This window comes from Hemiscyllium ocellatum, chromosome 7 (genome assembly GCF_020745735.1).
Source record: "Hemiscyllium ocellatum isolate sHemOce1 chromosome 7, sHemOce1.pat.X.cur, whole genome shotgun sequence".
In the NCBI taxonomy this organism is placed as follows: domain Eukaryota; kingdom Metazoa; phylum Chordata; class Chondrichthyes; order Orectolobiformes; family Hemiscylliidae; genus Hemiscyllium; species Hemiscyllium ocellatum.
Window position 1 is genome coordinate 54,120,934 of NC_083407.1, and position 14,570 is coordinate 54,135,503.

General features: G+C 42.0%; 1 protein-coding gene across 2 annotated transcripts in view; it reads left to right on the forward strand.

Moving 5' to 3' along the window:
- Window positions 1–257: 257 nt before the first annotated feature.
- Window positions 258–14,570, forward strand: part of cd302 (CD302 molecule) — a 41,577-nt gene continuing 27,264 nt past the window's right edge. Inside the window, exons 1-3 of one of the 2 annotated variants that reach the window (XM_060827892.1) lie at window positions 258–566; window positions 7,551–7,670; window positions 10,694–10,813. In XM_060827892.1, the coding sequence (XP_060683875.1) occupies window positions 482–566; window positions 7,551–7,670; window positions 10,694–10,813 (325 nt within the window). In that variant the 5' untranslated portion in view covers window positions 258–481. The remainder of the gene's footprint in view (window positions 567–7,550; window positions 7,671–10,693; window positions 10,814–14,570) is intronic. The other variant, XM_060827891.1, reaches the window with a different exon arrangement.

A 14,570-nucleotide genomic window follows, 5' to 3' on the forward strand; every position in this document is an offset into this window, starting at 1 on the left:
AGAATTTTAAGGGCGGGGCCATTGACGCGTATTACAAAATAAACAAGCTGTGCTGATTTTTAACTACGAAGTTTCAATTCTCATCCGTTTATTTTTTTGTAATAATCAAACTTTCTGGAATATTTAGAACACAAAGTTAGTTTCCATCAACAACTAAATTTGATTTTTTTTATAGAAAAAGAAAAAATTCTGGCGCTTGATAATTTGATCCATTGGTCGTGGTCGAATCAGGCGCGCAGATTTATAACTAAATATGCATTTTGCTCTTTTCGACATGTGTTGTCTTTGCAGCTTACTTCCTGCCTGTGGCGATAGCTTTTGCTTTTTCTTTTTCTTCTTCTTCTTCAGTCAGTTTTGCAACATATTACAAGCAACGCAAACATGACGCATCCAAAGTTCAGATGTTCATGAGGTTGGAGTTATGGGCTCGTCACATCTGTTTTCAGACATTGTGAAAAGTGTGGGACATTGAGGTTTAAACATGGACGTTAGGAGAGTTCGAACTTTCCACTTGGTGTATCTGTTAGCCCTGTGCCTGCCTTCTTTGTCGTTAACAATCATTCCGGGTGAGTGTGTGAAACCTTTTGAATTTTTCTTCAGTCAGTATGACTGATTTCTGCTTCAAAGTCCTCGCTAATATTTGGAGCTAGCTCCTCGCTGCCTGTCCTCCTCTGTCTGGTGAGAGGTATGAATCAGAAAGTTAGAATGAAATGGTCCTGGTAATAACGTTGGAAATTTATCTCCAGCAAACTGTTTAAACTTTAATCCCAATTTGATCAGAAATGTTATCTTTGCCTCATCCCTAGGCTTCTGTAATGTTCGTGACCAGAGGAAATTTGTGATTTGTTTACTACGTCACCGTGTGGTAATTTTAGTTATTTTCGAAACCATTGTATTTTAAAAACAACATAACTTTAATGTTATCCAAGGCTAGACCAGTCGCCCCCTAATGGGCGGAAATTTAATTGTGGAAAAGTTACATTAAATTGAAAGAATCTTTTACCAGAACATTCCTGTCCTCGTTAACTGTCTGTCTTCAGGGGAAAAAAATGCACGTTGCAGAAGGGAGACACCAGTCTCTGCAAACGTCCGAGCTAGCACTACCGTTTTGTAAAAGCAATAATCTGTTAAGTAAATAATTTGGACGTGAAGGTAACCCAATCAAATTTTAATTCTGTTATTTCGTCAGCCTCTAAATTTGTTGATTGGACGTACTGTGTCATGGGGTTTTTATAAACTATTCTGTTCTTTCCGAACATGCACGCGCGCGCATTTCTTCAATCGGACGTTTGTTCTTGGATTTTAAATTAAATCACTTTTTTCTTCGTGTTAGCTCCCACATCACCTTAACAGCTGTACTTAATCCAATGGCCCGTTCTCTCTGCTAATCCAGTCATGATTAAAGTTGCCATCACTGGTTTGAGATATTCCTGACCATGGAGACCTGACGTATGAGTATATTACTGTATTTACCTTCTAGAATTTGGCAGGTATACTTTGATGCCTTTGTTAATATCACTAATAGCTGTTGTGAATAATTTAGGAAGCTACCTGAAGCAGGCAAGGAAGCTAAGGTCAAGGAGGATAGATGACTGAAGGAAAAGCTACTCCTGCTCTACATACGGTGTGTAAAAAATGAGGTCTGCAGATGCTGGAGATCACAGCTGCAAATGTGTTGCTGGTCAAAGCACAGCAGGCCAGGCAGCATCTCAGGAATAGAGAATTCGACGTTTCGAGCATAAGCCCTTCATCAGGAATAAGAGAGAGAGAGCCAAGCAGGCTAAGATAAAAGGTAGGGAGGAGGGACTAGTGGGAGGGGCGATGGAGGTGGGATAGGTGGAAGGAGGTCAAGGTGAGGGTGATAGGCCGGAGTGGGGTGGGGGCGGAGAGGTCAGGAAGAGGATTGCAGATTAGGAGGGCGGTGCTGAGTTAGAGGAAACCGACTGAGACAAGGTGGGGGGAGGGGAGATGAGGAAACTGGAGAAATCTGAATTCATACCTTGTGGTTGGAGGGTTCCCAGGCGGAAGATGAGGCGCTCCTCCTCCAGCCGTCGTGTAGTTGTGTTCTGCCGGTGGAGGAGTCCAAGGACCTGCATGTCCTCGGTGGAGTGGGAGGGAGAGTTAAAGTGTTGAGCCACGGGGTGTTTGTGTTGGTTGGTTCGGGCGCCCGGAGGTGTTCTCTGAAGCGTTCAGCAAGTAAGCGGCCCGTCTCCCCAATATAGAGGAGGCCACATCGGGTGCAGCGGATGCAATAGATGATGTGTGTGGAGGTACAGGTGAACTTGTGGCGGATATGGAAGGATCCCTTGGGGCCTTGGAGGGAAGTGAGTGTGGAGGTGTGGGCGCAAGTTTTACATTTCCTGCGGTTGCAGGGGAAGGTGCCGGGGGTGGAGGTTGGGTTGGTGGGGGGTGTGGATCTGACGAGGGAGTCACGAAGGGAGTGGTCCTTGCGGAACGCTGATAGGGGAGGGGAGGGAAATATATCCTTGGTGGTGGGGTCCGTTTGGAGGTGGCGGAAATGGCGGCGGATGATACGTTGTATGCGGAGGTTGGTGGGGTGGTAGGTGAGAACCAGTGGGGCTCTGTCTTGGAGGAAAAGGTGGGGGTACAGTCATCGATGTAGCCCCACCTTTTCCTCCGCTACATTGATGACTGTATCGGCGCTGCCTCGTGCTCCCACGAGGAGGTTGAACAGTTCATCAACTTTACTAACACCTTCCATCCTGACCTGAAATTCACCTGGACTGTCTCAGACTCCTCCTTCCCCTTCCTAGACCTTTCCATTTCTATCTCGGGCGACCGACTCAACACAGACATCTATTATAAACCGACTGACTCCCACAGCTACCTGGACTACACCTCCTCCCACCCTGCCCCCTGTAAAAACGCCATCCCATATTCCCAATTCCTTCGTCTCCGCCGCATCTGCTCCCAGGAGGACCAATTCCAACACCGCACAGCCCAGATGGCCTCCTTCTTCAAGGACCGCAGATTCCCCCCAGACGTGATCGACGATGCCCTCCACCGCATCTCCTCCACTTCCCGCTCCTCCGCCCTTGAGCCCCGCTCCTCCAACCGCCACCAAGACAGAACCCCACTGGTTCTCACCTACCACCCCACCAACCTCCGCATACAACGTATCATCCGCCGCCATTTCCGCCACCTCCAAACGGACCCCACCACCAAGGATATATTTCCCTCCCCTCCCCTATCAGCGTTCCGCAAGGACCACTCCCTTCGTGACTCCCTCGTCAGATCCACACCCCCCACCAACCCAACCTCCACCCCCGGCACCTTCCCCTGCAACCGCAGGAAATGTAAAACTTGCGCCCACACCTCCACACTCACTTCCCTCCAAGGCCCCAAGGGATCCTTCCATATCCGCCACAAGTTCACCTGTACCTCCACACACATCATCTATTGCATCCGCTGCACCCGATGTGGCCTCCTCTATATTGGGGAGACGGGCCGCTTACTTGCTGAACACTCCAGAGAACACCTCCGGGCCGCCCGAACCAACCAACCCAATCACCCCGTGGCTCAACACTTTAACTCTCCCTCCCACTCCACCGAGGACATGCAGGTCCTTGGACTCCTCCACCGGCAGAACACAACTGTACGACGGCTGGAGGAGGAGCGCCTCATCTTCCGCCTGGGAACCCTCCAACCACAAGGTATGAATTCAGATTTCTCCAGTTTCTTCATCTCCCCTCCCCCCACCTTGTCTCAGTTGGTTTCCTCTAACTCAGCACCGCCCTCCTAATCTGCAATCCTCTTCCTGACCTCTCCGCCCCCACCCCACTCCGGCCTATCACCCTCACCTTGACCTCCTTCCACCTATCCCACCTCCATCGCCCCTCCCCCTAGTCCCTCCTCCCTACCTTTTATCTTAGCCTGCTTGGCTCTCTCTCTCTTATTCCTGATGAAGGGCTTATGCTCGAAACGTCGAATTCTCTATTCCTGAGATGCTGCCTGGCCTGCTGTGCTTTGACCAGCAACACATTTGCAGCTACATACGGTGTGATCAAGAGCTCCCATTCACTGCTATTTCTACAGCTGCCATCTCTCTATTTCTTTAGACTTTTGACTTTAGTTCAATGTAAAGGTGCCATCCCTGATTTAGGAAGGTGAGCTGTAAGGATGCAGAGATACTTCAGAATAATTTGGAAAAGCTGCGTGAGTGGAAAATGCATGGCAGATACATTATAATATGAGTAAAAGTGAGGTTATCCACTTTGATAGCAAGAACAGTAGGCTGATTCTTATTTGGCTATAAATTGCAAAAGGAGAATTTTCAATAAGACCTGAGACTCCTTGTACACCAGTTGCTGAAGGTAAGCATGTAGGTGCAACTGGTCAGTTGGTCTTCGTAGTAAGATGATTTGAATACAGGAGCACGGATGTCTTAATGCAATTAAATAGGGCCTTGATGATTGTTGTCATTTACAGAGATAGTGAAAATTGTTTTGCGTGCTATAAGGCAGATCATAGCATACAAAGTGTGTCAGGGTAGCAGCAAGGACTGCAGATAACAATGTTACAGCTGCAGAGAAGGTGCAGAGAAAGAGATCAGAATTAACATTTGAGAGGTCCGTTCAAAAATCTAATAACAACAGCAGGAGAAAGCCATTCTTGAATCTATTTGTATGTGTATTCAAACTTTTGACCAACAGAAGAGTAGAAGAGCATATAACCGGGGTGAGAGGGGACTTTTACATTGGAAAAGCAACCAATATAACAGGAAATAAAGATGAAGTCAATGGATGGAGGACTGGTTTCTGTAATGGACTAGGCTGTGTTCACTATTCTGTGTGGTTTCTTGCGGTCTTGGGAACAGCAGTTGCTATGCCATGCTGGGATGCATCCAAATAAGATGCTTTCTGTGTTGTATCAATAAAAATAATTTGAGAGTCTTTATGGACATGCTGAATTTCCTTAGCTTCCTGAGGAAGTAGATACATTGTTGTGCTTTCTTGACTATTGCATTGATGTGGGTGTTTGGAGGGGAGCTTGCAGGTGGTGATGTTCCCATGTATTTCGTGCCCTAATCCTTCAAAATGGAAGTGGTTGTGGGTTTGGTAGATGCTGTTTTTCTGAATTTCTGCAGTGTATATTGTAGGTAGTGGTATTAGTGGTGGAGGTAGAGGATGCTTGTCGATGTGCCAGTCAAGTGGGCTGCTTTGGCCTGAATGGTGTCAAGCTTCTTGAGTGTTTTTGAGGCAAGTGTGGAGAATTCCATCACATTCCTGACTTGTCTTGTAGATGGTGGACAGGCTTTGGGGAATATCTCTGAGCTGCTCTTGTAGCCACTGTTGTTCCCTCCGTCAAAAACCTGAGAGAAAGAAACTAAACTAGGTTAGCCATATAAAGAATGTGACTACAAGAGCAGGACAGAGGCTGTGAACTCCATGGCAAGTAATTCACATGTTGACCCCCAAAGCCTGTCCACCAGCTAAAAGGAAGGATGTAATGGAATACTTTACACTTGCCTGGATGAGTGTAATCTGACAATGCTGAAGTAGCTTGAAGTCATCTAGGACAAAGAGCCACATGAAGTTGGCATCCCATCCATCACCTTAAGCATGCAGGCACAATTTCTTTTAGTCCTGGGTCAGGTATGCAGAGATGCAAAAAATCCCAGCTTTACCAAACCAACCTTTAAAAACGGCACTTCCCATTTTTGGTCTAGCAGGACAGGCTGGATGGGGAATTGGGCTGGGCAACTCTGGATGAGTGAAGCAAGCTTCCAGGAAGAAATCCTGCCTGAGGATTCCAACACTATGTTAAAAGTGTAAAAGTAAAGATTCAAACATCCTTTGTATTCTCACCACTTCATTCTCAATGAGCCATCCATGGCACCCTATGCTCTCAACTCACTCCATGCTACCTTATACCCACCTACCTATCTCCCAAGGCTCTTTTCTATTCAATCCCTTAATACCTTCTAGCTCTTATGTCAATACAATATCAACTTTTACTTCCCTCTACCTTTTCCCCTGATTCACCGTTGCCAACTCACCCAATGTCCATTATGAACAGACCTCAAAAGATATGCTGAGGAATGTGTCTATCCATGATATCACGACTGATACAAACAACATTCAATATATTGTACATTCTAGAATTGATCCTTTATGACAAAATCTCTTAAGTGCCCAATTCCTTGTATAAACAAACATTTCTATTCTATACATAGTCGAAGATCACATTGTGAAAATGATAGTTTGGAAAATCAGTCATGAAGCATAAATCCTATAATGGCTGCTATGACCAGGAATGCTGAATTGCCCCAGCACTGTTTTACTTGGTTCTCACGTTTTGGATAGTTGGTTGGAATAATTTCAGTAAAATGATTTATTAGTAAATGAATCATCTCAGTCCCTAAACATCTCTGCAGCAGTTCCAAGTCAATATCCAGGCCCAAACATCTTTACTGCTTCGTTCATGACCTTCCCTACATCATAAGACTAAAAGTGGGGATATTTGCTGGTGATTGCCCAATGTTTGGCACCATTCACAACTCCTCAGATACTGAAGGAGCCCACATCAATATGCAGCCACACCTGGACAAAATCCAGATGAGCTGATTAGTGGGTAATATCAATCTGGCTATGCAAGTGCTGAACAAGGGCCACCTCTAACAATAGAAAATATCTGCATCTCCCTTTGTTTAGTGGCATTGCCATCACTGAATTCTCCCCACTGTCAACATCCTGCATGTTACTATTGAAAAGAAACTTAACTGGGGCCAGTGTGGCGAGAAAAGCAAGTCCAAAGCTAGAAATTTTGCAGCAAGTATCTCATCTCTGATCTCCCAAAGTTTGTCCACCATCTGCAAGGCACAAGTTATGAGTGTGATGGAATACTCTCCATCTGCCTGGATGTTTGTATTTCTAACACACAGCAGCTCCACGCCATTCCCCATCTTCAACGTACACTCTCTACACATTCAATGCACAGTTAGTTAAGGACTAACACAAGGGACTCACCCTGCTGCACTAGTGTTTAATCAACAACTGGTCCTGGCTATACCAGGTTGACCTCCCACCACCAGTACCCAAATGGGCTTGGCTGGGGGATTCTTCTGTGCTGGATGGAAACACACCACCTACTCAATTTTCAAATCAACTCTCTGCAAGGCTACTCCTGTCTAGCCCTAGAAAAATGCCTAGGTTGTATTGCATTACTGGCAGGAAACTACCAATCTTTGTAGAATATATGCAAAAATAGGGTTTTTTTGAAAGTCCCCTCAAGAATTCAAAAGTTCAACAATGGACAGGTAAGTGTTTTCCCAACTGACTTTGGTGAGGTTATTTCTGAATTTGCAGCCAGTGGACAGGCCCCCACACAATCATCTGCAGGTAACAATTTGAAAGAAACAGAGGGATACAAGTGAGTTGGAATGAGTATGTGTACAATATTACAAAAGTGACCAATACAGACCCTGCCATTAAATATGGTAAGCTTCCTGAAACTTTAACTGTTGGAAATTTAATTTTGATCTGTGACTTTGAAAACTGCAGATAACAATACTTTATTCTTTTTAAAAGAATGTGCTTTTGATTCTGATGTCACATGGATTCCGTTTGGAAACAAGTGGTACACTTTCATTTCGGCTCCAGGAATTGGCTATAAAATGAACAGAGCTCAGGAAATCTGCCAAGAAACTGGTACTGAATCTCATCTTAAAATATTTATTAAAAGTTAATAAATGTTATTATAAATATTTCAGATAATGGCTACTGATAGAACAACTTGGATTTGATAGCACCTTTAGCACCGAAGAAAATTCCAAAGTACTTTAGAGAAGTTTATTCAGATAGAAATGCCAAACCAAAGAGAAATGCATGAGTAAGGTTAGCAAAAATCTATTGAAGTAGTGAGTTTTGAGGAGAGTGTCAAAAGATGTGGAAGAGTTAGAGAGGTGGCAAGGTTATGAGGGGAATTGCAGGGGTCAGGCACTTCTGCCTGTGGTGTGGCAAAGAGAGAGAAGATGCACTCAAGCTCCGAATCAGAGTTTCAAGGAGGTGTTTGACCAACAATAGCAGGTTACTTCAGTAGGGAGGGATGAGGTTAAGCATGAGATGAGGATGAGCATTTCAAATTGGTAGAGTTGGAGTACTCGAGCCAGGGTAGCAGGTTAGAGGGGTGATGTGTAAGTGAGACCTGGTATGAAAAAAGATTAACCCAAACTTATGTAATGTGTAAGATAGAAGGACAACCAGAAAAGCAATAGAATTATCAACGTCAGAAGTGATAAAGGCATGGATAGGAGTTTTAGCATCCGATGGATTGAAATAGAAATAAAATGAAGTGATGCCTAAAAGACAGAAGTGGACAGTTTTTCTAGTGGAAAGTATGTGGGGTCTGAAGGTAAATGCTGATTTGAATAAAATACTAAGAACAACTTGATTGGTCCCCAGTGTCTGTTTCAGCTCAATGAGATTGATCCTGAGAATACTAGAGTTAGGGTAGCAAAGAAGGTAATGGTTTCATTCTTCACATTTGTTTCATTGGAGGAGATTGCATCTCTTTGAGGTCTGGACGTTAGCAGGCTGACGGTGTAGAGACTGATTTCACAAAGGGAAATGTTGTAGCGAAAGAACTTGCTTTCATTGGTATACATCCATGAGTAATATTTCAAAGAAACAGGAAGTAAATGAAGATGGTATGGCCAAGGAAAGATTTGATGGACTCCAGAGTATAAATTGTAGAATGTAAAGACCTCTTTTCTACAGACGATGTGGTTATGATTGGAGAAGTAACACTGGAAATAAAGAAATGTTGCAAGTTTAAAAGGGAAAATGAAAATTTGCACAGCCACAGAAGATGGCATTTGTGACTGTTAACATCATAGAATTCAAATTTCTCAGTAAATTAAAATCTGAGATTTGTAGACACTAGGAATAAAGTAAAATATTCAAGTTCAAATCTTCTGCATAAAGTCCATGGAGACAATACCTACTGCCCTACCCTCATCAATCATCTTCATCATTTCCTCAAAAATCTCTGTCAAATTTGTGTTATGGGTTGTCTTCTCATTTACTAAAAGAAAGTGATAGCCATGATTTAGAGGTGCCAGTGTTGGACTGGGATGGACAGAGTTAAAAATCACACATCAGGTTCTCGTCAAAGAGGTTTAATCAGAGCACTGTGAAAGCTAGTATTTCTAAATAAACCTGTTGGACTAAACCTGGTATTGTGATTTTTAACGAAAATGAAATGAATAGCACAACTGTTGTTTGTGGTGCAAATGGGTGAAAACTGGTTTGATATTCCAAAGGAGTAAGGAGGCAGTGTGGAGGACACGCATGTGGGAGTTTGAAGCAAGTGACAGTGTGTGAGGAAACCTATTGCAGGCAGTAGTGAGAGTGATAGAGCATGAGCTCAGGGATGAGGAGAATAAGTGTGAGGTAACAAAGAAATGACTGTGGCACTTGTCCTAGTGCAGCAGAGAAGTCATTGACCTTCTTATGGCAGTTCTGGCTATTTCCCCATGTGGATATAATACTGACCTCCATAGCAATATTGAAGCAGGCTGTCAAGGTCCAGTGTCATGGCTTCCTGTGGGAAGAAATTGCCTCTTTTTTTGTACCACTCCCTTCATGAGGACCCTCCAGATCTCTGTCAGAGAGTTGCCCTGCCATTTTGCCCTTTTCCAGCATGTTCAGATTCTGTCTGGAGAAGGACAGCTTCAGAATGCCATTGCTCACCCAGCAGCATAATGGCCTTTTAAAGATGATGCAGGCACAAGAGATGCCATCTTTTGGAGGCTATCCACCAGTGGCAAATTGATCTGTGCATATTGCATGATAGGATGGAGCAGAATCAGATGTGAGGAGTGAGGTGAGTTTAGTAAGATATGGCTAGGAAGCTCACGAGGCCTCACAATAAAAATCTTTCAAAATACTCCGTGCAATTCAAACTGAACCAAAATATCGTAAGATTCAGATCCCCGAGTTGCTGTCCATTTCAGAAATGTTAACTGTGAATGCTGATGGTTTTGACACCATAGCTTCCACAAAGAGCTGACCATTATGTTTCTGCAATACAATCTATCAAGCAGTTAAATCAACTCCTGTTCATGTTGGCTCAAATCCTTGACTGAAATTGTGCAATGAGAACTTTCAATGTTGTACTACTTTCTTTCTCTCCTCTAAAATATTATTGTCCTGTCTTACTGAAATGTTCTCAGTCATTGCTTGCATGAAAATCATAAATTTTGTAACAGAAAACTAGCATACAAATATATTTTTAATCCTTTTTATACTTTGCACATTTGTGTACCTTGCAAATATTATTGAATATAGCTGATAGCTTGGGGAGGGGGGAGGATGGAATTGTAAAATAAATATTTTGTTCATCAGGAAAACCATCTTAGTTGTGCCATTATAAAGTACTTGTTTTGAGCTATTAACTAATGTTTGAAATACAGATATAATTAAATAGAAACTTTTGTCTATTAAACTTGACAGTTTTAACGTACTTTGACTACATGTATGTGTGTTAATGATTGAAATGCACAGGCAAATTTATCATTACATTGAGGAATGCAGACAGCGTCATTAAATAATCCCATTTTCAATGTATAGGTTTTGAAGGTAGTTTTTGAAGCAATTAAACTTGCCGAACATTCAACATTTAATTGAAACCACTTTTTATATTTTGTTTGTGATCATTACTTTTCTCTCAGCCCCAGGTGCCAATATTGTCAGCATCCTTAATGAAAAGGAAAACAAGTTCATTGTTAACCAGTTTAAAAAGACTGTACAGTCTGACGCTATTTGGTTGGGCATGATCTTTGATACAGACAGTAAGTATTTGCTTTTTTCCCATTTCATGCAGTAAAAAAATACAGTAATTGAATTTTGCAAAAACTTTATTTGTTTTTATTGATTATATAATGTGCATCAAAATATTTGAATGGTAACGCATAATCCAAGACTCATTCATCCAATTTAATAAGTTATACGCTAGCAAGTCAACTGTAAATGTATTTGCATTTTGAGCTATTATTGGTTTATTTTCCTGTGTCATCTTGTGTAGGAAGCATATTAAATTAATTGTAAACATATTGTCAAAGAAGCAGCAGATTGTTTTTATATAAATTTAAAAACTGAGGCATTTTTCGCATAATCACAAAATTCCATGCCAAAACTGATTTTTCAGTGTAACATAATTTTTGGCACGTTCTGTTAAGTTATTGTTCTGACAAAAAGTCTGCAACTACGCCAACCACTTGCAAAGTTAATTAATTTCTGTGCATTTATTGCTGCTGATTATTCAACAATCCTTCAGATTGATATGTGGTAACTGCTGAATAGCACAGAACAACAAAAACTAACTGCATCTTTTCAGAACTAGACACTTGGACTAAATATTCAACAAAGACATTGAAGTCCAACATTTACCATGTGAAATGCAGTCTTCATTAGAGTTTTAATGTCATACAACAATAAATATCTATCTCCCACACAGAAGGAAAAATTCAGGCTTTAATGTCAAGGCTAGCTTTAAATTAAAATAATCCAAAATGGATTCCACCATCAACTGATTCATCTTCTGCAAGTTTGCCAAATTGAAATTTGGTAATGACACCAAATTAGATGGGAACACATGTTATGTGGAGACTTCAAGAGACTTAAACAGGCCAATTGAATGAACTAAAATGTGGCAAATGGAACATATTGTGAAGAAACGTAAAATTATTTACTTTGGTAGAAAAAGCACTGAAGTGATAAGACATTTCTTAATCTGCAGGTTAAGAATTGCAGATGTCCTATGGGACCGAGATATCCTTCTTCATAAGTAGTTAGCATGCAGATGCAGCAAGCAATTAGGAATGCAAATGATATGTGGCCTTCATCACAGAGGAATTTGAGTACGGGGTAAAGATATATTTCAGCTGTGCGTTGGTGAGACGTCATCTGGATTATTGTGTACAGTTTTGGTCTGATAATCTCTTGCACTCTCTCTATGGTACGTAGATAATGAGATTTATCTCTGGGATGGCAGGATTGTTTTATGAGATAAGGAGGGCCTATATTCTGTAGAATATTTTGAAGAACAAAGTGTGACTTCGTTGAAACTTACAAAATATTTACATGGCATGTCAAAGTGGTTGTTTGTGTGGGTGGTGAATCTAAAACCAACAGACAAAGTCTCCAAATAAGGGGAACATCAATTAAAACTGAGATGAGGAAGACTTTCTTCACTGAGAGGGTGGAGAATTTCTGGAAGTCCCTGCCCGAGCAGGCGATGGAAGCCCTATTGTTGAGCATGTTCAATACACTTATGGAGACAAATGACAACAATGAATATGGAGATAATGCATGACATTGCCATTGAAGTAGATGATCAGTTATGATCTAATTGAATGCTGGAGCAGGCTAAATGGGCTATGTGACCCACTACTGTTCCTAACCACACACGCCTTATACCTTTTAATGCTAACTTTCCTTTAATGTTTCTGCATTACCTAACTTTTAGCTGTCCTGTCTCCCAGTATTTTGTTATCAAGATTTGAAAAGATTTGTAGCTCAGGTTGAGGTTCTTGTTGTGAGTTTGCTCGCTGAGCTGGAAGATTCGGTTTCAGATGTTTCATCACCATACTAGGTAACATCATCAATGAGCCTCTGGTGAAGCACTGGTGTTAGACCTCGCTTTCTGTTTGTGTTTAGGTTTCTTTGGGTGTTTGATGATGTAATTTCCAGTTTCTTTGCTCAGGAGGATGGTAGATGGGATCCAAATCGATATGTTTGTTGATGGAGTTCCAGTTGGAACCAAACCGAGACAAGCATGAGAATTCTGAGAAGCATGGCATTCCATCCAGAACTTTATCAACAAACACATCAACTCGGATCCCAAATACAATCCTTCTGATGAAAAGAACCAGAATTGACAATGCCAAACACCCAAAGAAACCTAAACACATGCTTCACAGCATGCTCTGGTTGGATGGTTGGGAGAGCTGTTTGTTTAGTCTCAGCATTACTGTAACAGCGAACAAACAGCACTCCCAACCATCCAACTCAAACTTTGGGTCTGCAATGTAAATGACACCTTTTGTCATCACAAACAAAACAAATTAGAGGAAACCTTCAAGACTGTCAAAAATATCCTTATTGGCATAAAATTCACAGAAGAGGAAAACAACAAACACTCTTCCTAGATGTCACAGTAGAACGAACAGTCAATGGGAAACTTCAAACCAGCATCTACAGGAAAACAATACATACGGACCAAATACTGAACTAAAGAAGCAATCATCCCAACACCCATAAACAAAGCTGCATTCGGTCAATCCTGCTCTACAAAGAGCAGAAGAAAATTGCCTATACAACATTTTCATGAAGAACGGGAACTCAATAAACACAGTCTGCCAATTTCCCAGCAACAAACCCAAACAAGCAGACAAAACGCTCCTAGAAACCCAAACCAAAGTCAAATAACTGCCTGACTACTCAGATCTCTCGGCATCATGGTAGACCACAAACCCACCAACACATTTAAACAGCAGCTAATGAAATTGAAGGACCCTATACAGACAACAAGCAAAATGAATGTCACTTACAAGATACTTTGCAAAGATTGTAATAAACAGTACATTGGACAAACAGGCAGAAAACTACCCACCAGGATGCATGAATATCAACTAGCCACAAAAAGACATGACCCACTCTCACTAGTCAAGATTAGAGTGGTGCTGGAAAAGCACAGCAGGTCAGGCAGTATCAGAGGAGCAGGAAAATCAGCGTTTCGGACAGGAGCCCTTCAGCAGGATTCCTGTCCGAAACATTGATTTTCCAGCTCCTCGGATGCTGCCTGACCTGCTACGCTTTTCCAGCAACACTCTATAATCTTGACTCTCATCTCCAGCATCCGCAGTCCTCACTTTCACCACTCTCACTAATATCCTTACATACAGACGAGGAAGGACACCACTTTAACAGAGCCAACACATCCATCCTCGAACAAGCTAAACAGAGACACGCTCAAGAATTCAGAAGTATGACATTCCAACTGGAACTCTATCAACAAACACAGCAATTTGGACCGCATCTACCATCCTCTTGAGAAAAAGAACTGGAAATGACATCGCCAAACACCCAAAGAAACCTAAAGACATAAATAGAAAACAGCACATAACACCAGCGCTTCACCAGAGGCTTACTGATGATATTACTTATATGGTGATGAAGCATCTGAAACCGAACCTTCTAGCTCAGTGAGCAAACCCACATCTAGTATTTCATTATTTTTCTCACTGCTCATTGCTGCTTGTGAAACCTGTTTTAAAATATGATGAAACTGTATATTGATGAAGCGATATGTTGACTATTGTTAGGAAGCATCATTAAGGTTAGGTTGTGTTAAGAAACTTTATTGTTAGGTAGTGCTCACGTAAGGTAGTATTAGCAAGTCTGGAAATTGTTAGCTTCACTAGACAACAGTAAGCCATTATGTTACACTAAGAACAGACTGAAAAGCTGATGGCATAAAGAGGCCCCAGGGAGGGTGAACAGAGAACAGGACATTGGAACCGTGTTAGATTGCACGTAGCTCATACT